The sequence below is a fragment of the Danio aesculapii genome, chromosome 10 (genome assembly GCF_903798145.1).
Source record: "Danio aesculapii chromosome 10, fDanAes4.1, whole genome shotgun sequence".
Taxonomy (NCBI): Eukaryota; Metazoa; Chordata; class Actinopteri; order Cypriniformes; family Danionidae; genus Danio; species Danio aesculapii.
Genome location: NC_079444.1, coordinates 33,892,838 through 33,920,620, shown reverse-complemented (window position 1 = coordinate 33,920,620; position 27,783 = coordinate 33,892,838). Strand labels below are relative to the sequence as shown.

General features: G+C 35.9%; 1 protein-coding gene across 1 annotated transcript in view; it reads right to left on the bottom strand.

Moving 5' to 3' along the window:
• The window catches only part of LOC130235919 (serine/threonine-protein kinase pim-3-like), a 33,034-nt gene that overhangs the window by 3,072 nt on the left and 2,179 nt on the right, over window positions 1-27,783 (bottom strand). The window contains exons 4-6 of the mRNA XM_056466455.1: window positions 27,243-27,624; window positions 26,983-27,159; window positions 26,081-26,207 (exon numbers count right to left, since the gene is read on the bottom strand). Of these exons, the coding sequence (XP_056322430.1) occupies window positions 26,081-26,207; window positions 26,983-27,159; window positions 27,243-27,624 (686 nt within the window). The remainder of the gene's footprint in view (window positions 1-26,080; window positions 26,208-26,982; window positions 27,160-27,242; window positions 27,625-27,783) is intronic.

Here is a 27,783-nt window from a genome sequence, read left to right as displayed (position 1 = left end):
TTTAATCAATATCCTTTTGGTAATAATAAGACTTTTAAAGAAGCAGAGGTTTATTTTTGGTTTCTTTCTGGCCATCATTAGCAAATTCGGTGGGTTCCACAATAACATTCAATTCATTAACTAGTTTTTCTTCCACTGGTGTTAAAAAAACAAAACAAAGGAGACACTGTGGGGCTGGACATGGTCAAAAATAATATTCAGGTAGGCTATGGTTTTTGAATAATATTCATTTGGTAATAAATGGACCAAACTGTGCCAAGAAAATTGGTGTGTCCTGGCCTTAAATCCTACAGATAATTGTGTGTGAAAATCCCAGTAAATCAGAAGTTTCCAAAATACTCAAACCTGTCCATCAAAGTTACAGTAGTTTTAGATTGTTGTAAATACACATACAAATGCAGCACAGCCGTATTGCAACATGTTTGTGTTTACACAGTATAAAATGAATGAGCACCAGCCAGATTAGCCAAAAAAATAAATGTAATAAAATATTATTACATTTCATAAGCCCTAGATATTTCTTTAATCAAGGGGTTAACCTCTTACTCCAAAAATATTGACACTTATAGGGAAGCGGAGGTTTATTTTTGGTTTCTTTCTGACCCTCATTCTTAGCTAGTCTCAGGGGTGTCTATGAACTGATCTACTTGGGATAGAATGAAGGCCACTCGACTAGCTGAAGAAATAATAGGTTTCTTCGACCCACATATCCAGCCTGCATGTGATTTTCTAAAAAAAGAAAGGACCCAGAGGAAATGCTGGCCCTCTACGTCTGACCAAGAATAACTTCAACAATACATGAAAGTGTTAGTTGAGACTGTACAGTTCGGACTGAACAAATGTTTCTTTTGAGAAGAATAGGGGAAAGATCGCATTTTTCTAGAACAACTCCCACTCAGACCACAAGTTCATCTGAGCTAGACCAAACTGTGTGTGTGCAATACTATATCAAGATCAGACAGGCTCACATTCCTCTGACGTTCGACAGTCTTTTGATAAGTTTATTTCACTGTTGCACTAATGGGTCAGAATGCAATACATAATACAAGTTCACCTTGCATTCTCACTACAGTCACAAGGGGTGCTGTAGAGGAAAATATTGTAGTATAAACTTTTTTCTATGGTCACTTTTCTGTTTTAGGTCAACTATGGAGCATCATTTTTAGACACACTCAGGGTGCGAATTACAGGGGGATTTAGAGGGGATTGACCCCCTAATTAAGGTTTGATCCCCCTGAGGGACATAAAAACAAAATGTATGGGGGTTCAGCCCTTTAATAGTGAAACATTTGTTAAAAATATGTTCTCTGATCTGTATCTTAAATAATAATACTATTAATAATTAAAATAGATAATACAAATCTGACCACCCTTGTAATGGTTCATATGATTGTGAATGCATAATCTCGGCAATCAGTCTATGAGAGAAAAAATTCATTTAACAGTCTGAAACCGGCAGATCTAAAGAACTGTCAGACATCGTAAATCACTTATAGAAAATGTAAAGGACACTTTTCTTGCAAAACAGGTGTGTGTATCTACATATAGCTTAAAGTAAAGTAAAAACAAGTGCATAGTTTGAAAGAGCTAATTAGATGTGACAATATCAATGTTTACTGTGTTTGATTATCAATGTATTCACACCCCACAGACACACTCATGAACTTCCCTAATCCATGCCCCTCAGGGGAATCCCTGCCACCATGATGATAATGAATATGTTCACTCTGTCAAGTGGGTAAGGGAAGTTTATATGAACAGACCCTTAACTTTTTGATTTTCACCCAATTCTACTCATATTAGTACATATATTGGAATTAACAAATCATATTTGAATCACCTACAAACAGTACAAAATGTAGTTGGTATTTTTTGACCGTCACTCACAAATAAAAATATTTTACCTCTGTCCTATTCTCTTTGCACTGGTTCCCAGTCTACTTTAAAATAGAGTTTAAAATGTGCTTTTTGTTTTTTGAGGTTTTAAAAGGACTGGTACTTTTTGCCACAGCCGATCCTAAATTGTGAAACAGCATCCGATTTCTATTAGAACAACTGTGACAGAATCGCTTTTTAAGGCTTAAAGCCCATCTGTTAGAGAAGGCTTACAGTATATAAGCCAACAGGGGCTTATGTTTATTTTACTTATGATTATGCATTTTATTTATTCCGATTGCTTATATTTTTCAACACAATGGTCAACCACTGTTGTTTTATTGTGCTTTATAAATAAAGTGAACTTACTGTAGGATGAGCACAAATCCCATTTTTCCCACAACAGTCTCATATTTCAGCTGTAATTTTAGTGTCCCAACTGCCCCTTATTTCAGTTTTATGTGTTAATTGCTGAGTGATAAAGCGAATAATACTCTTCTGTCATGCAAGAATACACCAATGAAGTCAAAGTAGCTATAATTTAAAGAGCAAAATGTCCATCTAATCAGTTCCCTATACTGATTAACTTGCAGTTAGTAAATGTGAGATCTGTGTCCATGATACAGAGCGCAGAAGGGATCAAGCCAGATGCAAGGACACTTTCCTACTAGTAACAGTGAGAAAACAAGAATAAAAATCACAAGGTATTTACTGTGTCATGTATTTGCTCAGTCTGTGTTTCAACCATAAGAGGAGTTGAAATACAGCTTGTAAATAAGGTCACCTAACACATTTAGTGAAACCATTCAATGTCCACACAAGTTATATATATTTCAATAGTTCACACTTAGCTGATGATTGATAATAAAGCGTATTTGGCATGCTGTCCTGGGAGAGAGCCCTGAGCTCAGAATATCCTCGAGCCCGGGGTCCCTCCTGTTTTAAGGGCGAGAGGAGAGTTTGAGCTCAGGTAGGTCTCGAGAACTACCCTGCTTGTGAACATGCTGAGATATATCTGGTTAAGAGTTGTCTTAAGATGCTATTTTGGAGTAGTCAATTTACTTATGGTCTTTGGACGATGGGAGCAAACCGGGAAACCCACGCGAACACAGGGAGAACATGCAAACTCCGCACAGAAACGCTGACTGGCCGAACCTTGCTGTGTTCATGCTGTGAGGCAGCAGTGCTAACCACTGGGCCGCCGTGCCACCCTATCAGAAAAGGGGAGGAGTAGGGGTGGAAGGGGGGATTCTTCAAGACGAACATGACCTGGTTATTTATAGTGTGTCAGTATTCATCTGACTGGTGCAATATACAGAGCTGATGCGGTTCCAGCTTTGTTCAGTCGTAAGCATGTGATCCTCTCCAAATTATTTTATAAATTAACCACACTAAGTTCAAATGATAGAGAGGAGAATGTTTTGCATTATGCATTAAGCTGCATCCAGATACTATTGATTCAGTTTGACTGCTGGCTGTATTTGCTACAGAGTCAATACATTTGTTTAATTTCATCTATTTTCCCCAACAGCCCAAGCATTGTTATACTGTACACATTTAGAATGAAGCATTTCATGAGACAAAAAAAGATAAAATATATATTTCCCAAAGAAAAATAAATATTTCCCAAATGATGTTTAACAGATTCAGGAATTTTTCACAGTATTTCCTATAATATTTTTTTCTTCTGGAGAAAGGCTTATTTGTTTTATTTTGGCTAGAATAAAAGCAGGTTTAAATATTTTAAGGTCAATATTATTAGCCCCCTTAAGCAATATATATTTTTTCATTGTCTGCAGAAGAAACTACTATTATACAATGAATTGCCTAATTACCTAATTAAGCATTTGAATCGCTGTCATCATGACAAAGATAAAATATTAGTTATTAGTGTTATTAAAAGTGAGTTATAAAAACTATTATGTTTAGAAATGGGTTGAAAAAAATCTTTCCATTAAACAGAAATTGGGCAAAAGGGTCGCTAATAATTCAGGAGGGCTAATAATTCTGACTTCATCTGTAAATGCACAGTTATTTTCCTCCCTGTAAATAAGAAAAAGGAAATAAATAAAATAGAATAAAAATATGAAACAAACTGTGCTTTAAGCATCCTCACAGTAAGAAAAACACTTTAATTACAGCTACAAAATTCCTTCAGTTAAGAGCAGTGAGTGATTTTGTCCTTTTGTTGTTAATGGGGTTTATGCTGAAGCATGCTAATGTGACTTTTAATTTGCCAGTAACCTGGGTTAATCGTTTCCAGTGAATTGTATGCCAAGGCAAAATCGGCACGTTTAAGGTCTGTTTTCTTTCAAAATCAGCGATCTCCACTGGCTAAGTGATATCCGATATAAAGTAGGTCTCAGATTGTACAAGAAGCACTGCATTAAATAACACTTTTCCCCGCCCTGTCTTTATAATATGAACATTTATTTTACCCCAGTATATTCAATGGAGCTTCTACGCTAGCCTGCCGATTCTGACGAGCGCGTGCGAACAAATGGCTTTTTGTCCCGTTTTACGCTTGAGCAACCAAATGAATGCAGAAGTCTGTTTAACTGATTGTATTTGAATTACATTACAACATTGATGCTGTAAAAGGAACCGTATAAAATGGAAAAAACTCACAATAACAGGTCACCGGAAGTTTATCAGTATGAGAAACACACTAGCTCGGCATATACCCTATTAATAATAAAAACAGTCGGCAGCAGCAATATTGTGCGCTGTCACTTTAAGAGCAGTGCGGTTCTGATTAATGGTTTCACTTTCACATGTCTTTTGATTCTCAACTCGTTTGTTTATTACACAATGCGAGTTAATATGAATAATCACTAAACACCGCGTTTTGACACAAATTTGCATGTATTTGACCATTAAAGCGCTCACATTAAGATGACTTTAGATGTGTGTGCTGTGCTCTGCTCGTCTCTGAGGCTGAGCGCACACACAACAGCAAGCGTTCTCTTTCACGTTTTTAAAAACATGAATGATTCAAATGTACGTCAATGAATGATGCGCATCCTGTGCTGCAAAAGTTACATTACAGGAGACATGGGCCGGTGAAAGATTCTGATGGCATGATAACCTTGGATAAAAATATCACGATTTCACGGTATCACGGTATTGTGAATACTGCTCTAAAATATATATTTTTTTAATGTCTGGGTAAAAAAAAAAAAAAAAAAAATTTCCCCTTTGAAACCAATATATTTTATTTTTTGAAAGATTTATAATATTTTGGAACAGTAAACATGTCAGGCTAAATAATGAAAATGAATCATTAACTTTTGCCGTCTTCATTAGTTTCAAAAACACTGATTTCTTTACAATTTAAAACGGTATCTTTGGATATCTTTTCTGCTGGAGATGCTGTTGTCCTAAAAAACAAACAAAAAAAGAGTAAATAAAAAAATCTTACACATACCTTGGGAACGGTATTAGAGAAAATTTTTGCGGTTTTAAAACCTTGACTTTTCCAAACCGCGGTATACCTTGAAAACGGTTATCGTCCCATGCCTACATTACAGTACGTGCTTTTAGTCATTTTCACGTGAAGCTGAGCTTTGCAGAACAACAAATGTGTCCAACTGGAAAGGGGGCGGTATATGATGCAGTAATCGTTTTATCTCGATTAAAGTTTTTTCATCATCGTAAGAAGCCAAAATCGAAATTGAAACTGAATTTTTAATTAGTTGCACAGCACTATCATATATATCACAATATATATCGCATATGTCAAATTCTTCCAATATTGTGCAACCCTAGTAGGGACAACATGAAGCAATTAAGTTAACTTATCCATTGTTTGCAAATTTAAGTTTATTGAACATAAAACAAATAAACTGCCCCCCTCCCCCCCCAAAAAAACTCTAGAATTGTGTTGTTTCAGCTCATTTTAAATTAGTCTGAATTTCATTGTCCATAGAGATGCCACGTAATGTACTACAACGTTTAGACTTTTATTGTTGTCCTTCACTTTCCCGTTCAACAACTCTCACACTGACAAAAACTTGTGATCCTGTCTAACATCAACGTCATCACATATTTTCCGAACTCTTAAAGTGGCCTGTGCTCTTTAATTATTACTTGTATAATGAACACATTACTCTAATTAAACTGAAGATAATGATCAACTAAATATGCAACAACAGTGATGACAAACATTCTAGCATTTCTCTACATTTAGAAAAAAAACCATCTCAGGAAAAGAGATTATAAAAGAGAATTAAATTTCCTTCATGTTTGCTTAACCCAGGAGGAAATATGTAGCATGTAATTGCGCCGGTCCAGAAGTGCACCATGACCTGGTCACAATGGCTGTTTTCTCGACCCTGTGGTTGGGGGAGGACGGACCTGTTATCTGTTTTGCCAGCAGATGGCTGGACGGTGTGTGAGGTTGGATGCATTCGGTCCTCTGTGGCTCACTTAACTCTCAGAGACACATTTGGACAGCTGCGTTTTATCAGCGGTAGCCAAGGAAAAATAAACGCAGTTCGAGAGGCCTGGTATGATCCCACGACCTTAAAGTCCAACATATGCATTAAACAAAACAAAATGATACACACATATACATGCACATGTAGACAAACAAGCATGTCATCAACCGAACACTGCAAACCATGCTTTCTGACACTAACACTCACTCATTCAGAAGTCAACACAATCAAATGTTTGTTATAATTCTAACTCTGTTTTCATGATAGCTAGTTCAATTCTTCTGTTAATGTGAGCATTAAAGCGGTCCAACTAGGGGTGTAACGGATTATGGTTGATCTGTGATTTGTATGGAACCCACATTTCGGAACACACACACTAAATTTGTAACGATCAGAAAGATCGCCTCTCGAGTCATTCAAATCACATGTATGAAAGCATTTAGGCTTTCCTGTAAAATATAATGATGACGGAAGAAGTTGTGGTAGATTATTCAGGATGTGGTGGGTTTCTTAGGTTATTAAAGGTGTTTTCTGTCACTAGTTTAGCCTGCATTAATGCACTCAGTGTAAACTGCACAATTAATCATTAAAAGATCGGGATCTCAACACCCACGCAACATAAATTTTAAATGATGGTAATTTGCATATGTTTATTAATCCTTCAAATCGCTGCATTTAATTATATGCTATATCGCTGCATTATGAAGTTACAAACAGTCAAATAACACAGAAATACTGGGATAACTGTTTATAGTTTAGATAAAACCACAGATTTTTATGGTAAAGATTAAAGTCACAGTCATATGAATTTAACATCACTCAAAAATAAAAAAATGGAAGGCAGCGATTACGTTACTTATCCAAAAGGTGGCGACATCCAGCCATCAAAAGTATGCCACTGAATAATTCTTCAAAAATGATACATCTAGCAATAAAACATGATGTTTGAGTGAATAACTGAATGATTTATTGAAAATGAGAAAGATTTATACACTTAGCGTGATCAGCAACAGGGAATTTTTCTTCATTTTATTTTACTTTTTATTTTTATTCAGCTGGTTATTTCTTCATTTTATTTTTAATAAAATTACAGGTTCTAAGTTCTGTTCGTTAAAACCAAACGTGTCTTGCAGTGCTGTTTTTGTAATAAATGGAAACCAAATTACATTTTTCTCCCTTTTTAGCTCTGTGTCGAGTTTCTTGTGGGGTGTTTTGTTTTTTCTGAACGCTAAATGTACAATTAGCTCATTCAGTGGCGCTAACCGGTGGACATGCAACAACTTAATCATAAGGTAAACATAAAACAAATGTTTCAGTTGATGTTTCATCATGCTTAATGGGACTCGTCACTTGTAAATAACTGCTCCATCGGGCTCACGGCTCTCAGCACCGCCCACACTCGTCACCGCTATTAAGCCAACCATAACAGAGCTTGCGCTACATGTTGTTGCAACGTGTAGTTATATTTTTTGAGAGGTGCACATCAGCGTTGGCGTTAGCCACGGCGAGGGCTATGTGACTGTGTGAAGGCTGCGCTGGAGAATACGCATGCGCTTGACGCAGAAGTATATCTCAGCCTTGAGAAGGAGCCTTCAAATTTGATCTAATTGAGAGAGCCTTCATTGGGTTTTTGGCCAAATGCATCCAGAATTTTCGGTGCACCCCGAATTATAAATTATTATAAATATCAAACCTAAGCATGCACTCAGAAAATTGTTTTTGCTGCTTGTTCAAACTACTTATTTAATATGAGTTAAACCAACACCATTCTCAATAATTTTTTGGGACAACTTAATTGTTTTATATTCAATCCACTTACATTTGTAAAACAATTAAGCTAACTTATGGTGTGAGGTGTGAATCTACACTGTTCTCACAGTTCGGTTACGATTATCATGCTCAATTCGGTTCAATTCGATATCTCGGTGCATTGTATCGCTATAAGAGCCGAGAGGACAGGTCAAACGAGCGAGAGCAAGAGAAAGAGAGAAAAAGAGATGAAGTTTACTTTCATTTTCTCCAGCAGTGAAATAGGGGCTTCTGCTGTAACTTCAGAGTCAGTGAATGACTGTCCAGCAAACACCCGCAGTGAATTTTGTAGAGTTTCTACGTTTTATTTACTTGCCCTCACCTCCTTCGCCATAGTGTTCTACCACGACATAGCACATGTTAGATAAATGCCGTCAATGTGTAATATCCGGTTAGGATCTATTTCTGAACTCTGATACCAAATTGTCTGGGTCTGCATTGCATCGAAGAAACAATTAATTTTGTCTACCCTAGTAACTTAAATCGAATTGCGTTGGGAAAACATGAAGAAATTGCGTGGAACCCTGAATTTTTTTACAGTGTGTGAAATGTATTACACAACCATTTATTTGTTTCTTTTATTGAATGGCAATATAACTTTGGGAATGTTTTGCTTGCTTGACCTCAATTACATTATTTACATCACTTGGTATTAAAGTGACAAGATGGATAATAAAAAAAAATGCACGAGTATATATCTCGGGAAAAATTGTCCGAGTTTTTAATAGCAGGTCACTGTTTTGTGACCTCTGACTCAAGAGATTTCTCTTGTTTTTGGAGAGTGACGGTAAGCTTGGATTAAGGGTAAATTGGGGGTCATTTCTGCAACCTCTGCCTGACTCAAAATCCGTTGAGTTCCAGGCAATGATGTCCCCTGCTGCAGCTTTACCGCTAGTCCACATTTCACACACAACCCCTCACAGAGCCTGGAATTAACACATATTACTCAACTGGGCCTGCAAATGAGGCATGCGTGGGTTCGGTTTCACCATTTGTAACCCTAATCCTTTGTGTACGGAGTCCATTTGGAGGGTATTTAAAATAATAAACCCTCTTTTCACACTCTCTTCCTGACTTTGCTCAGTCTAACAAGATAAAAGAATCAATAAAATGGAGAAAGTATTAACTCGAACAGGTCTGCGTTAAACAGATGGGGGTTTTAATCGACCGCGAGGGCTGTAGCAATCTGAGGACAATCACAGTGCTCATGTTTCCTGAAAACGTACTTCATCCGCCCTTAATCCACAGCAGTGTTTGACAACATCGACACAGTACAATCTCAAAATCTGAATCTTCATCACAGACCTGATTGACTCCGGCCATGAAAACAAATGAAATGAGCTGCATTTGGTGTAAATGCCACCATTAGAGTACGAACTGTCTCTTTATTTCCCCAGGGAGAGCTCTAGTCTGACACTGCCTGGTACAAGAGTCACAAGGTTAAGAAATGTCACACGGGATCACAAGGGGTGAAGTCAGACAGTCTGCATGATCTCAGGCTCTTTTCGAAAAATGGGTCAGTCTAGTAGAGTGAATTAGTGGACAGAGCTAAAAAAGGAAACATCACGTCAGGAAAACCTTCAGACTGAATTAAATTAAACAAGGGATCAGTTAATGTAGGGAAAGGCTCCATCACTGTATCCGGGTTGCTGTACTTGATTTTGTTTTGTTCTTTAGCTGTAGGCAACAACAGTCAACCATGTCTGGAATGCTGAGAGATGCTATGTTTGATTTCTTTCAGTCGTCCATGAAGGGATCTGTTGTTTCCAATAGAAGCACAGAGGCTCTTCCATACATAGCTTTAAAACATAGTCAAATAAAAGACATGGTGGTTCAGTGGTTAGCACTGTCGTCTCACAGCAAGAAGGTCACTGGTTCGAGTCCAGGCTGGGCCAGTTGGCATTTATCTGTGGAGTTTGCATGTTCTCCCCATGTTGGCGTGGGTTTCCTCTGGGTGCTCCAGTTTTCACCCACAATCCAAAGACATGCAGTATAGGTGAACTGAATAAACTGAATTGGCCGTAGTGTATATGAGTGCATGTTAGAGTATATGGGTGTTTCCCAGTACTGGGTTGTAACTGGAAGGGCATCCGCTGTGTAACATATGCTGGATAAGTTGGCGGTTCATTCCACTGTGGTGACCCCCGATGAATAAAGGGACTAAGTTGAAAGACAATTTATAAATGAAAATATAAGACAAACTGTGGTATTGGTGCTTTTGGGGGGAATTATGCCATACTCCTGCCTTGATGATCCTTCCTTGAGGTTTGTTTATGCTCTAGTTTTGAAGGTCGATATTTCCACAAGTATTTTGCACTCTTGCATGAAAAAGGCTTAACGAAAAAGCCGAGATGCAGGCCCACAGCCAGGTGGGGCCCAATAATATCCAGCTGCAGGTCCGCAGAACCACACACGTTTCAGGCACACACAACCTAGGCAAACCATACGACGGATCTACCTACGATAGGTTACGACGGATGTTAGGGTTAATAACGTCTTCTCGAACATCGTCATCAATATTATTATTATATATATATATATATATATTACTAAAAGATAAAGTAAAAAATAGTAGTTTATAATCAGATAATCAGTTAAGATAAGATAATATATAAACTATATTATATATTGTTTAAATGATTAACTATAGTAATTCATTTTAATGTGACACTTTATTGTTTGCATTTTATATTTTACAATAAAGTGATTTTAAACAAGTATGATAATATTAAGATCCTGAATTAATTTATTACACTTAATCCAACAATTAGACGGTCTATTATGTTCCTATATGAGCTCATTTGTCCCATTTTTGACAGTATGCCATTATAAATTGTGAAAATAACCGATAAAATTAGGCTTTAGGACACATTTAATTTTCTAATTATTCAAATTTAAAAATTCTGACAGAGGAAATGAGCCGGCCAGTTTGTTATTTACCTACAGGCTACAGTTTTTAATGTTTTTTAGTTGGGTTTTAAAAAGCTTTAACAGATTTCTTTTTGTTTTTTTAACGATGCATGATAATAAATTTGTATTTTTTATACTTTATTCAATTTTTTTAAATTTTGAATTCTAATCTAATAACATTATTTATAAAACTGTAATGACTTAGTTTAAATGCACATTTCTAAATAAACACTTTGTGGTAAAACAGTATGGAACGCACTTTGGCAAAATTGTAGGAAATATTTTTGCTGCATCAAAAAGTATGGTTATGATGACCATCCAACAAGCTAATGCAGCAATTATGAGTTCTTAAGAGGTCACTTAAATGAACTATTCGAATAATTTAATAGAAATTGAGGAGAATAACTGCAAAAAGCTCCACTTTTTGAGAAATAGGCTGGTTACAGGGCTGAGATGTGGATACATTTTGAAAATCTGCATTAATATATATGCACACAACTGGATACATTTTTTATCTGATAAGATACTATAAACTAAACACATTTACCAAATAAACTCCAGCAACAACAGTCAAAATTATTGTGCAGCCTGAACCTGGCATTAAGAGAAAGATCAACCAGAAGATAGACAAACATTAGGATGCTGTTATGACAACAAAACTATACCAGAACAACAGTAAATATCAATTATGAAAGCAGGTTTCCAGTCACACACCAACTCTGGCAAGAGGAAAAGAATGACTTAGATATAAATAGGCAGTGTTGAGTGTGACGCATTACAAGTAATGCGAGTTACGTAATAATATTGCTTTTATAAGCAATATTACAAGTAACAAGTAACACATTACTTCTCAAAATTAAGTAATAATATCCGAGTTACTTTTTAAAAAATGTAATGTGTGTTACTTTTTAGTTTAGTTAAATCACTTTTAAAAAATTAATTGCTGAATTAAAATAAATGCGCACTCAATGAGAGAATGATGGAACAAACAGAAATAAGGGTGGCAGAGCCTTACATTTCTGCAATAGAGGTATTCACATTATTTTGAACACATGGAAGAAAAGGAAAAGAGGATTATCTGAACGGACAGTGATTTTACTTTTTAATAGGACAAAAAGTACAAAAGTATCAAACGGATGGCTTTAAACTTTCACTGATCTGCATATACGGCATGTAGTGCCTCTGGGGTCAGGAAGTTTTCAGAACATTATCCTACATTAATTTTTTTTCTATGTTTTTGTTTTAAGGTAAATGAAGTTTGTACAATGTGTTGTTAATTGCAGAGCTCCTCTATTTAAAAAAAGAAGAAACAAAAACCCACTGCAAGTTATGAAAGAGATCAAGCTTCAAGCAGTTCAGAAAAAGTAACTCAAAAGTAACGTAACACATTACTTAACATAATAATAGTAATGCAAGTATTATTACTTTTTTGGGGAGTAACTCAGTATTGTAAAGCATTACTTTCTAAAGTAGCTTTCCCCAACACTGTAAATGGGAATAGCCTCAACAAAAATACACTGTAATAAAAAATCCAGTAGATGTATGAAAATATGCTTGTTTTTTTTTTTTCCAGAACCTCCAATGGTGTGCATGACCCACTAAATGCTCAAGTAAAGGAATGCTGGAAATAAATGAGTGTCACTCAAATTAGATCCAGAAAAGTCCTCTCTGTGACACAGTAAACTGATCTTTTTTAGGAGGAAGTAGGTAAAGAGATCTCGGACGAACTAATTAATCAAAGAGACTTGCATTGTGTCTAATGTGGAGGCAAACATGGAGGATGTGCATACTTACTCCACTGTACATTTGCCCTTCACACACACACAAATCTTATCAGGCATCAACTAATGAAAGTCAAACAATGTGACTAACATGAGAAAGAGCCATTCAAGGCCACAGACCATGTAAACATTATCAAATGTGATTGGAGGGGCTGTTTTTGTCCATAGCCTCCAAGCCTCAAGGCTGCATTTACATGCATTACAAATCAAGCTAGAACAAACGTCAGAGTCACAGTGTTTGATGATCATTTTACTGCCAAAGGGGAGTGTGCATGGGCTCTCTCTGCTGGACTGATAACCCGTCTGCTTACTCTGAAAATACATTTTATTCCATCAGAGTCAGTAAACACTTGATTTCATTAATCAAGATCCTTATAAAGTCATGTTTGATGCTTTAAGGCAATTAAAAACATCAAAACCTTTTCAAGAAATCTCTCTTTACCCCCCCAAAAAATCCATGGGTTGTTATTTACCAAGAGTACCATCTATATATTCTATTTACTTTCTTTGATATAAGAAAACAAGATACATTTCTAGGTTCAATACTATGTTTTTCAGACACATTCCTCTTTAAAAGCAAGAGCTGTGTGCAAAGTGATGCACATTTGATATTTTATCATTGAAAATGATAATTTAATAGTTTACTCATAGGGTCACATTAAAATCCTTATCTCTGGAAATGAGCCACACGGGTCCATTAAGCTTTAATTAAGAACCAAAAGCTAAATAATTATTGACTTTGAGTAGATACAGACAAACATAAGGGATAAAAGTACATGTTTTTACAGCCCCATTGACACCCTCTGCCACTGCATTGATGAAATTAACAGTTGAATCAGGTCAAGAATCTTGGTGTTATTCTGTTGTCAGATATGAGTTTCAGTAGTCACGTTGAAGCAGTAAGTGAATCAGCATACTATCATCTTAAAAACACTACAAGAATTAGATGCTTTGTTTAAAGTGAAGACTTAGAGAAATTTGTTCATGCTTTTATCAGCAGCAGGGTGGATTGCTGTAAAGGCCTCCTCACTGTCCTTTCCAAAAAGACAGTCAGACAGTTGCAGCTCATCCAGAACGCTGCAGTCAGAACCAGAAAATCAGGACACATCACGCCTGTCCTCAGGTCTTTACACTAGCTCCCAGTTACATTCAGAATAGATTTTGAAGTACTATTACCTGTCTATAAATCACTAAATGGCCCCAGATATGCTCACCAATTACAAACATAAGAGGTTACGCAGATATTTAGGATAAAATAAATTGGAAATTCCAAGAGTTTAGTCAAAGCAGGTTGAATTGGCATTATGCTACTATACTACGCCCCCCGCTGCTGGAATCAGCTTCCAGAAAAGATCAGATGTGCTCCAACATTTTGCACATTCAAATCAAGACTGAAAATACATCTGTTTAGCTGTGCCTTTACTGAATAAGCACTGTGCTATGTCCGACAGATCACACTATTATGTCTTTCTTTTCTTTTTCATTCTTTCAAAACCTGTTTAACACATTTTAATCTGCTTTTAATCATTTTTATTCTTTGTTGTTTTTATTTCTTTTACTTGTCTCTTTTATTCCTGTTTATGTAAAGCAGTTTGAATTACCACTGTGTATGAAATGCGCTATATAAACTTGCCTCGCCTTATGCTGTGTTCACACCAGATGCGGCACGTGCAGATAAATCGCGATATACTTGCGTAAACAGACGCGCAAACTCAAAATGTTCACTCGCTTCATTCGCACTTCAAATCATTTGCGCGTCAAATTCACTTCACAACAGACACGGATTTGCGTCATGGGCGGGGCTTCTGTCTGCCCAGTGACTCTAGCTTCGCTTCTAAATGGCTAACATGGAATTTACTGAGAGAATAGCAATGTTTGTGTGCTTTAGGAATATTGAAATATAGCGTAGATTTGTTTGGAGCCGAGTCCACTAAATCCATTCAGAGGTGCACACAGCACTGTGAGTTCATAAACTCTTCCAGAAACTGTACCTGGGTGATGGAAGCTTTCAGCGATGCTTCCGACTGAGCCAAGACCAATTTGATGAACTGTTGTCAGTGTCGGCAGGAGCATAATCTTTAATAAAGACTGCTAAAGTCAACAAATTTGACTAATACATCTACAAATGTCTATAAAAAACATAACATTGCTGTCATATTCCTAAAGTCAATTAAGCCCCTTGTAAATTATCTCAAATTTGTCATTTGACTCACATCCCCAAAACTGTGAACCACTTGGCTTTCATCACTATTTGTGTCTTTATTTTTTTTCAAAAATCAAATTGGAACTGCAGATTGCAGTTCAGTAGGGTCCTGTTCACTATTTAATGAAATAACCTTTTCACTGTTTTAGCACTGTAATAAATCCTTACAAAGCACAACGACCTTGAAATTAAAGTACAAAAGACAATCACTATGCAGTACCTTATTCACTGTACCTTTGTCTGATAAGCTCCACTCCTTTTACTCAATAAGACACAAAACAGCAGGCTCGTCCTTGTTCATGGTTTAGTTTGCACCTCCAGGTATAAGGCAATTCTGTCCCATTAAAGCACAACTATACAGCAGAAGACCAAAACTCCCCATGACTCAAGCACACACATCAACAAACTGAGGATCTTCCTGTGCTCATGCATAGTGGAAACCATTCGGGCAGCCATATGACCTCACTTCTTCTCCATTCAGATTAAAATTTCAAGCAGAAAACTGACAGAAATATCCTATTGTCCAAAAGCTTTTTAGAACAAGTACGTCATGTTGCTGAAAACCGATGGTCATTATTACATCCTCTTCAAGAATACCACTTTTGTCCTCAAAACGGCCATAAAACTGCTATTTCTGGTGGGTGGGTGTGTGTTGGGTTGAACTGGGGTGTTAAAAACATGCTTGTCCCTCTCAGCCGCCTTCGAGTCCTCCTTGTCCATCCACTCTTAAACCCTCACCCATCACACAATGGTCGTCTGTCTCCAAAGTTCCCGCTGGACTCTGGAGGAATGTCCGGCTTGGATCAAACCCAGTTTCATGTTTTAATACTGTGATGGGTCTGTGAGTGCATCACTGCAGAAACCCCCCAAAAAAATCACAGTCACTGTCCCTTCACACACCCGTCACTGCGCTAATGGACCTTTTTCACATTTACGGGTTTCTCTGCAAGTCATCATAGTTGTGGAAACTTCGAGCGCAGTGAATGAGAGTGCAACAAATACATTTTATACAATCCTATTTGTAATCCTAATTTCCTATTAAGAAAAATTCCACAATAGTGTTATCAAGAGACTGATAACGGCAGCCAGAAGAGAGAACAACAACAAATTTACTGTCCTGCCCCCATAGATCCTGCATTACAAATGCCTCACACAATCAGTCATTTATTTTATGTAATTTGATGCAAAGACGACAGAATAAATACAGTTGAAGTCACTCCATATTCGCTGTGGCATGATCCCTTAAAATTAATTGGAGATCATTTTACTGTATAGGATAAAGGATGATGCCATTGTGAACGTGGAGTGGTTATGGCATGGACTTGATGTGTAAAATACTATGGATATGCTGCTTTTGTGAAAACTAAGATGGCACCGATTTGTCTTTTTTGTCACTGTAGATCAACTGAATGCATCCTTGCTTATTGTAAGTAACATTTAAACAGTTGGTAACAACTTAAACAGTTTATGTTGTTCACTAAAATTGTAGATGGACCTTTTAAAAGGATTTTTTGTTTGTTTCATAACACAACCCAGTGTGCGTTTGCACTATAGGAGCCTATAGCAGTAATTTCAGTGGTTTCAGCTGGGGGCCAGATGGCAGAATCCATCAACCAACAATGAAACAGAGGATTTTACCATGGAAAAATTACAGCAGGTTTTCTTCAAAACAATTATCCTTAATTAATGCAATATTAAATTAATTGGGGGGTGCGGTCTACTCACATGGTAACACATTCCAGCACTGCAGTATGACTGCTCATCGTCTCGTGCAGTGTGCTGAGCTGGTGTCAGTAATTACATTTACACCATGCTCTTCACACAAGGGGTTTGCCCATATAGAATGCATGGATGCATCATGTGGTGCTACACGACTTGCTCTATGCTAAATAATTTATCCACTATGCTTTATTATTTACTAGTAATTCTGACAATGTGGAGATACAATACACAAAAACAGTAAAATTGTCTATAATAACTAAGAGTACTTGTATAAACTGTAGTTTTGTTGGTATTAGTTCCAATGAATGGGAATATATAATATTCTCTTTGGCAGCCATTTAAACAAATTAGTATAAGAATCCGCCACTGATGGCTAGCAGCATACATCAAAACATTTTAATTAATATTCAACAACAGGGAATACCCAAACATTACAAATTCATAAAAAATATATATTAACATTTCAATTGAAGATACAGATTTAGGTTTATACTTGTGTTTACCTATGATTACAAATGTACAGACAGCTTGCTCTCAAGTCTTTACAGAATAGCACGATGAACCACTTAGATTTGTCAGTGCTCAGCATACGAGTACACCCCTAACAAATCACTCGTTCACTATGAAACGATACACAATATTATATTTGTGCAAGAATGCACGATTATTTGAGCAATTCAATGCAAATGTCAACCTTGCCATGAAATAAATTAAGCAAAACCATTTCTACGATTTTTTAGGCTTCTATTTTACCGTACTGTAAAATTACAGAAAAATGTCTGTCAATGTTTTGAAACTATTATATTTGATTTACCAAAGTCACACAAGTGATAATTTCACATCTGTCACAGCCATAACCAAGCCTTTTCCTCAATAATGCAAAAATGTCAAATAAAATAAAATCTATTTGTTTGTGTATAGTGAGCCAACACTTTTCCTTTTGATTAGCATTATTTATTTTGACTTGTCTATGTTTTATGCAGTGGATGCCCTTCCAGCTGCAACCCATCACTGGGAAACACCCATACACACTCATTCTCTCACACACACTCACACACTATGGACAATTTAGCTTACCCAATTAATCTATACCACATGTCTTTGGACTAGAGGGGGAAATCGGGGAACCAGGAGGAAACCCACGCCAACACGGGGAGAACATGCAAACTCCACACAGACATGCCAACTGACCTAGCCGAGGCTCGAACCAGCGACCTTTTCACTGTGAAGCGATTGTGCTACCCACTGCGCCACTGTGACTCCCGTTAACAGTTTTTTCCATAGTAAAAAATATAATTTAAATCAGCTTGCGGGATGCTGCATTATGTTTCTTTTAATCTAGCCAATGAATTGCGAGCTGAGATCTCTACGATTTCTCCATGCTTCGCAGACACATGAACATTTAATGAATGCTGAAAGCACTGCTGTGTATGCTTGATGCTTGTCTGCGTGTATGTGTCTGTCTGTCGGTCGGTGAATGTCTTTCTCTCTCTCTCGGTGTGACTCGCTGCAATTCATAGCTGAAGACATTCCATCACTCTCTGTGTTCTCCACACTCCCCCAGCCTCAAGAGAGCAAAAATAGCCTCTCTCACACACACACACACACACACACACACACTAGAGCTGTGTGTTTGGGTATTTAGAGATTTGGGGTTGCAAAAGAACAGAAAGTGGTTTTGTCGCCAGGCACAAAATGAGTATTTTTTTCTAATTGTGGCCATTACTGAAGAAAATTGGGGGGATTTCTTTTTGTTTAAAGACCCAGTAGTTGCTCAAAGAGGCGCCCATGCGAGTACCGCCACTAAACAGCCTGTGACAGATTCGAGTTCCATGGCACAAAGCAATCTGTTGATTTGCTGGAAGTGTCCAGGCTGTGGAAATCACGATCCGGCCGTTAAATGTGCCCATTCTGACCCTTAAGAACATTCTGTTTTTCTTTTTCTCTCTACGCCTATCAATGACTCTCTCTATTTCTCTTTTCATAATCATTCCTTCATGGAGACGTCTTAGTTTAGTTTATTTTTCCCCAGGTTACGTTTTACATCAAAAGAAAATACAATGAAATTAAATATAAATTACTGTAAAATAAAAAAATTTCAATAAAAGGATGGATTAAAAAATACATGAAGGATGGATAGATAAAACTCTAGACAGAACGATGGATTGGATGAAACTATCAGAGCAATAGATTGATGGATGGATGGATGGATGGATGGATAATTATGTGGATAGACAAATAAATTAGTGCTGGGTAAAGAATAATCACAATTAATAAAAAAAAATGTATACAAGTGTGTGAGCTATATATATATTTACTTTGTATATATACACCACTCACCGGCCACTTTATTAGGTATACTTGTCCAACTGCTTGTTAACACAAATTTCTTATCAGCCAATCACATGTCAGCAGCTCAATGCATTTTGGCATGTAGACATGATCAAGACGATCTGCTGCAGTTCAAACCGAGCATCAGATTGGGGAAGAAAGGGGATTTAAGGGACTTTGGGCATGGCATGGTTGTTGGTGCCACATGGGTTGGTCTGAGTTTGAGTGGCATTTCAGAAACTGCTGATCTACTGGGATTTTCATGCACAACCGTCTCTAGGGTTTACAGAGAATGATCTGAAAAAGAGAAAATATCGAGTGAGCGGCAGTTCTGTGGGTGCGAATGCCTTAATGCCAGAGGTCAGAGGAGAATGGCCAGACTGGTTTCAGCAGAAAGGCAACAGTAACTCAAATAACCAATCGTTACAACCGAGGTATGGTCTCAATCCAATAGAGCACCTTTGGGATGAGGTGGAACAGGAGATTCATATCATGGCCGTGGTTCAACCCGGTACTAGTAGGGTGTACCTAATAAAGTGGTCGGTGAGTGTAAGCAGTACACACAACATGCATGCATACATGTGAGAATTTATTATTTTAATTTTATTTTTAGAAATGAAATAGATATGTATATGACACAAATGATATATAAATGTAACTCTCTATATGTGACAAACACCTTTTTTATAATTTAGCTTTTATTTATGAGTTCATATCACATATAATTAATTAATAAAAAATACACACGCAAATATTATGTAAAAATAATTATTTTGGATGCAATTAATCATTATAACATTTGCCCAGGATTAAAAACATTATAAAGAGTTGATGGATGGATGGATAAATACAACAAGCAGTACAGATAGTACTATGAGCTCACAATGCAGAGCTATAAATAAAACTCTTTTGGGTTTCAAAGTGTCTCTAAACTGTGCTGACAGGAAAGAGACTGACAGCAATGCTAAAAGCAAGACGTGCCTTCTCAGAATTGATAGCAATGTGCTATGCAGGCTGGGAAATATAAATGCCACAACTGCCTGGAATCTGTTTACACTCACCAAACTGACAAACAATCTTATATCTCCAGAACCGCTTTACCTGTACAACACAAGCTACATTACAGGCTTCATTTTTAATCTGACACAGAATAAGATGCACATTTAGAATCCAAGAATGGATGGTTTGCAATACTGCGCAAATGTTTGGGATAAGCAAGATTAGTTTTGTTACATTTAAGAAGTGTTTTGTCTTGTCAGAGCATTACTATTGAGTAAAACACACAGTTTAATTGTGAAATATTATCCCAATTTAAAACTACTTTAAAATATTTGTATGTATTTATTCATATTTTGGAGGTTCAGTGTGATGTTATCTATTAGAAATCTTAATTAAATTTTAAAAATTTAAAAGAGCATTTTTGTTTTCTTTCTGGACCATTTTAAACGTCTCCACTGTCATTTTTGCTTGATTAAATGCATACTTTAATATTTAAAGCCAAAAGGTGCAAGCATCTACATGCCATACAACAGCTGTTACTGCCATCTATTGGCGCAATATTAACATAGCATCTCCAAAAATAGACTAATATAAGATAAACAAAAACTGCAATGGTTTATGGCTACCAATGGCTTTGTGAACTGATAAAAAAAAAGCTTTTGCAGTAAGGCTGAAGAACGTTTTCGAGCAGTAAATGTCAGTTTTCATGTTCTGATGAGTTTCTGCCAAACAGCATGTCAATAAAAATTCATCCAAACTGCATACCCATACTACACTTTAAAAAAAGATCAACACCTGATATGGTTTATGTTAATCGTAATGCATTAAACTAAGATAATCATGTTTCTTATTTTTTAAGTTATACATGCTGTTTTAGGTAATTTAATGTAGCTAATTTAAGTTAAACTCAGACAGTACAAGATGGTATTTTCATGACTCCTGCACTGCTCCGCCAAGAAAAAAACATTTGGATTGCATTTACTAACTCCTAATGTTGCTAGTCACACTCAATGCATTTTTTTTTTCAACACATCCCATAATTTCTAAAATATCAACCTCTAATAAATGATAGATATGTGAGTTTATGGTAAAAGTACCAGAATTAATTCATACAGTTAAAGTCAGAATTATTAGCCCCCCTTTGAATTTTTTTCTTTATTAAATATTTCCCAAATGATGTTTAACAGAGCAAGGACATTTTCACAGTATGTCTGATAATATTTTTTCTTCTGGAGAAAGTCTTATTTGCTTTATTTCGGGTAGAATAAAAGCAGTTTTTATTTTTTTTAAAAACATTTTAAGGTCAAAATTATTAGCCCCTTTAAGCTATTTTTTTCCGATTGTCTGCAGAACAAACCATCGTTATACAATAACTTGCCTAATTACTCTAACCTGCCTAGTTAACCTAATTAACCTAGTTAAGCCTTTAAATGTCACTAAGTTATATAGAAGTGTCTTGAAAAATATCTAGTGAAATATTATTTACTGTCATCATGGCAAAGTTCTAATAATTCAGAAATGAGTTGTTAAAACTATTATGTTTAGAAATGTGTTGAAAAAAAATCTGCACTCCGTTAAACAGAAATTGGGGGAAAAAATAAACAGGGGGGCTAATAATTCTGACTTCAACTGTATATCCTATGAAAAATCTGAAAATATGGTGTAAAACCAATTTATTATAAAAATACTCAAAATATAACTTAATTAGCATATTCAAATATCTGAACTTCTGAATGTAGGAGGAGACCATTTAGCATATTCAAATATCCAAGGTTCTGATTGAGCTGCTGTTATTGAAATGAGGTGGAGACTATTTAGCATATTCAAATATCCGAGTTTCTGAATGGAGGCGGGGACTATATTTTTGAATACTAAATCATCTTTATTTTTTGAAGTATGCCATACAATATTTCAGATTCTTATTTAACATGTTTTCTTGTTTTTCAAGTGTAGTAGTGCAACATGATTATGTTTGTTTGATTGTTTTGTAAACCAACAATCCTGTGTGTGTAAACCATTATTTAAAAGTCATTCTTTAAATAACTATAACAGTCATTATTTAAAACAATCAAAACATGGTCAACCATTTGGTAGAGCAGGCAGTTAAAGGGCTAAATATAATAATAATAATAATAATAATAATAATAATAAAGTAAAAAGTGTTCAGTGTACTATAGTGTTTTTTGCACACTTAAGTATATTGATATATTTTCACTTGGTTGATAAAAGTGTTTACGTTACCTGATGCACGTCCACTTAATCCCGCGCTTTTTTGTTGAACAGGGCCTTTTACCATAACTCTGGGTTATCATCTTGTTACCCTGACGGCTCCGGGTTAAATAGACATTTGTACTGTTGGTATTGAACGAAAGATGATATTTGTAGGGCTAAAACCCAATCTCGTGCCAAACTGCCAAAAGTAGGCCCACGCCAATGACGCCAAAACATGACACGACGACGCCGTGATGATTTCAGAAGCCAGAAAGAAACAACCAATCAAAAACTGTCGTAGCGGTTCCCTCATTAAATATTAAAAAATAAAACCTATATGCACAAGATATAGAAAGAAATAGACAATAGTTTCAGCGTCTCGGATAAATAATTAAAATATCGGTGACAAAAATTTTAATAGTTACTTTCCTTCTGCGTCATACTTTTACATGTCCACAAATCCCAGACCAAGAGTGTTAACCAGGCCATATTTGCAAATCCGACGTATTTAACTATGCAACTATATATATATATATATATATATATATATATATATATATATATATATATATATATATATATATATATATATATATATATATATATATATATATATATATATATACATATACACACACACTCCATATATATATGTATATGTGTGTGTGTGTGTGTGTGTGTGTGTGTATGTGTATATATATATATATATATATATATACACATACACACACACACACACACACACACACATATACATATATATATATATATATATATATATATATATATATATATATATATATATATATATATATATATATATATATACACACACACACACACACACACACACACACACACACATATATATATATATATATATATATATATATATATATATATATATATATATATATATATATATTATTATATTATATTATATTATATATAAATAAAGTATATTTTAATATTTATATTTAAAGGAACGTTCATCTTCCTAATGTAAAATGAAAAGCAATAAATACACAAATAAAAAACGCTGTTTTTGCACAATTTTTCATATGATTGAGTAATTGCTGTTTGTGAATCTGCGGTCGTTTCACTGGAAAATGTCATTTGAACAGGCCCTCCCTTCACAAGCTCACAGCGCTCATCATCTGACAGCTGTTTCGGCCAGACAGCAGGATCGCGGAGGAAGCTGCGTTTCGTTGTTTGTCGTATTTCTACTTTTTTCGCAGATGTTTTCAAAATTCTTACTCCTGCACGCTCTACCTGCCTACTCTGATCGCTGGCAGACTGGTCTCACTAAAATCTCTGTGATTGTGAACAACAGCAAGAAAATAAATAATAAACTGTGCATTTAAATCAATCCTAATCTAAATGATTCATATACTGTATTTCAGGAGTTCAATAACTGAAAAAAGAAATCAATTGGAAAAGGCATGAATCTTATGGAACAGATTTGCCAAAAAGTGCATGTTAAGATTTATTCCTACAACACTATATAAAATCCTTGATGTGGCTTTTAATGCATGTCTCTTATATAACTCAAGTCAAGCATTTACTTCTGTCACACTTTAAGAATGAGCAGGAAAAGGATACAAACAATGTTTCGATGTGTGGGGCATATTCAGTATATCAGGCATGCAGCAGAGTACAATACTAGGGTAGGTGATCAGGCTGGACATTTCCCCTTTGATTATGAAATAATATTGAAATATGTTTAAACGTAGTACAAACATATACATCTCACATCCCTTTAGGGGAAAATAAAATAAAAATGAGTGAAAGTATATTAAAATCACACGTATAAACAGTTGCAAGAAGTAAAAAAAACAACGTAAATAAACATAAAACATTCAAATTAATTTTTTCCTCCTAATGTAACACAGTGTAGCATTATATTGTTTAATCCTATTAAACATCAATGGAAACTTCTAATTATTTATTGTGGACAAATGTGCTTTAGATTTTTAAAATACTGTTCACTAAACCCAACAAGGGCCTCCTAAGGGAGTGGTTTTTAAAGTGGGGGTCGGGACCTCTCAAGGGGTCGGGGGACAATGAGGGGGGATCGCCTGGTGATTTCCAAAAATCTATTTATTTTTATTAAACCATTTGAATTAGCATATTTTATCCATAACCTACTAAAGAGAAAAATTAGTCGTATATATTTAGATTGCGACCCCTGTGGTAATTACATTATATTAAAGACACAGCAATAGTGTCAGATGCAGCAGATTGATTTTATAACACCAGGTTAAACTTTCTGCCCCATTTACAGCACTAACATACATAAAACAAATTAAACAAAGAATATACCTGGGTGTATTGGTGCGTGTGAGCCATTGCATGCAAGATTTCTGTATTTATAACCACCTCTGAGGATATTGGGGGTCGCGAGTCACTGGCATTGTCATTTTGGGGGTCGCAGGCTGAAAACTTTGGGAACCCCTGTCCTAAGGCATCTAAAAAGGAACTTCTCTTAGAGCAGTGGTTCTCAAATCCAATCCTCAAGTCTAAACTGTTGCTTTAAACAGAGATTGTCACAGTTTGAACAATTTTGAGTCTCCAAAGTTACACGAACGACAGATCTGACAATGTTCACTTATGTGATGTTCACTCACCATTTTAACCGTGATCAAGAAAAGCTCCAATGCACACTGGAGTCCAATCGCACACATTTATCCTTTTATTTTCAGTTTGTGATTTGAGATTTTATTTGGCTCCAATATACTCGTTTGAGTCTACAGTTGAACAATGTCCAGTCTGAAACTCTGCTGTTTAAATAAAGGATTAGCCCAGTACACTATTTGTTGTATTAGTATATGATATTGTAATATAAAACAACATATTGTCTAATAGTAAAACCTTCTCTGTGGTTCCATTTGGCTTCACAAATCTGTGTTAAATCATAGTAAACATAGTATATGGGACTACTGGTTTGTTAAAGACATCCCTTCACCTAATAATGAATAGTCTCTTATCATTTACTCAGCCTTTGAGTTTCTTTCTTCTGTTATACACAAAAGAAGCTATTTTGGAAAATGCTGGAAACTATTGACTTCCATTGTATTTCTTTTCCTACTATGGACATCAATGGTTACAGATTTTCAGATTTCTTCAAAGTATCTTCTTTAGTGTTCAACAGAAGAAAGAACCACATGAGTAAACAGTTAAGGGAGAACTCTCTCTTTAATTGAGTAAGGAGTCATTTAGAAAACTCACAGAAATGATGATCAGAGCTTCAGTTTGATTCACAGGATTTTATTTGAATTATTAGCCAACAATATACAAAAGCAATTCATTACAAAACATTTCAAAGAACAATACATTACAAAACAATCATGAACACTTAAATATAAAACAATCACCCTCTCTTATGACAGAACACCTGATTTACTTATAAAGTAGAAAATAGTTGAGCAGATCTTTGATGACACTTTAGAGGAGACAACTGTGACAGCACTGGATTTCCTGATGGAGTTTTGTCATTAATTGCTTACAATCATGTCCTTAGTAAAGACAAGTAAGGTCTTAGGGTTTTGGAATTACATAGTAACTCATAACTGAATGTCTGGGTAAAGAGTCCCTTTAATGACATTTCTGCAAATGGTGCTCTCCTCTTCCTCGCTTCTTTAGTTTTTTCTAAAATGAAGGAAAAAGATCAGAAATAACACAGTTATAATGCTGTCAAAAAAGACTTGTGACTCTAAAAAGAGCAGAAGAGAAAACATCAGGAATAGCATGAAGCAAAGAAAGAATGTTGATGTAGTTTTGTGCTCGGTGTGTTCCTCTACCTCTTGTCTGACTGCTGCACAGGATTTGGGCTCGTTGGATTGAACCACCGGTGCTCTTCAACTTGATGCAACTGTAGCCGCTTATCTGGATTGCGGATCAAACACTGGGAAATCAGGTCCAGGCATGCTGAGAAGCGTCACAGAGAGTGTGAAATATCACAAAGGAAATACAGTTGAAGTCAGAATTATTAGCCCCCCTGATTTATTAGACTGCTTGTTTATTTTCCCCCCAATTTCTGTTTAACTGAGAGCAGATTTTTTCAACACATTTCTAAACATAATAGTTTTAAAAACTCATTTTTAATAACTGATTTAATTTATCTTTGCCATGATGACAGTAAATAATATTTGACTAGATATTTTTTAAGACACTTCTATACAGCTTAAAGTGACATTTAAAGGCTTAACTAAGTTAATTAGGTTAACTAGACAGGTTAGGGTAATTAGGCAAATTTTTGTATACCGAAGGTTTGTTCTGTAGACTATCGAGAAAAATATAGCTCAAAGGGGCTAATAATTTTGTCCCAAAAATGGTGTTTAAAAAATTAAAAACTGCTTTTATTCTAGCCGAAATAAAACAAATAAGACTTTCTCCAGAAGAAAAAATATTATCAGACATACTGTGAAAATTTCCATGCTCTCTTAAACATCATTTGGGAAATATTTAAAAAAAGAAGAAAATTCAAAGGGGGGCTAATAATTCTGACTTTAACTGTATGTCTGCATACTCAACATTCATTACGTGTTTAAATCTTATTACATCAAATCTTACAAAACATCCACAATTAAGTCACTTTAATATCTACAGTGCCTGTAAGGATTATATTTCATCCTTTTTCACTCGTGACTGGCACATTTTATTCTGTCACTGAGGCTGAGATTGTTCAGAGGTGTCTGCTTACCTGAAGATAAGGTGAGGTCTGTTTCAAGGTTTCCAATGATTATCGAATGTGTGTTGTAAAAGGCCAATCGTCCATGCAATATTTCATACAGGATGATGCCTATTGTCCAGACATACGCCGGGTTAGGGAGGAATGTGGGATCCCTTAAAACCTCAGGTGGTGTGTAAAATATGGCTCCTGTAAGAGAGACATCTTCAGAATTCAGTCATTTCAGAAGACAATACTGTGACCAAAGAAACTAACACAAAATGCCAACTCACCTCGATATTCACTGCTTTTTAAAGGCTCGCTGGTAATTGGCCGAGCACAACCAAAGTCGATCAATTTGAGCTGTAATCGGGGTTGAGTCACCAGTATGTTCCCCGTGTGTATATCACCATGGAAAACTCCATGCTCAGCGCAGAACTTGACAGCTTGGATCAACTGACGCATTAACCGGCGTGCTTGGTTTTCATCAATGTCCAATGTATATCTGATGTAACGACCCAGGGTCTGGGATGACTCTGGGTACTCCAGAATAAGAACAAAGTCGTTCTCATTCTCAATCCAGTGGTGTAATCCGATGATGCTGGGACAAGTTGGGGCATTCATCAACCTAAGCATCATTGCCACTTCCGCAAGCACGGGTGTGGAATGACCATCCTAGAAAAAAAAAAAAACAGATTTCAAGGATATTACCAAAGCAGAATGGCACAAAGTACAGTAACAAAAACTAGTCACTAAGTAAATAATCACTAAGCTCCAAGTTTTGACGCATTTTTGCTTGTATTTGAGCATTTAGTCATGCAGTTTAATCTAAAA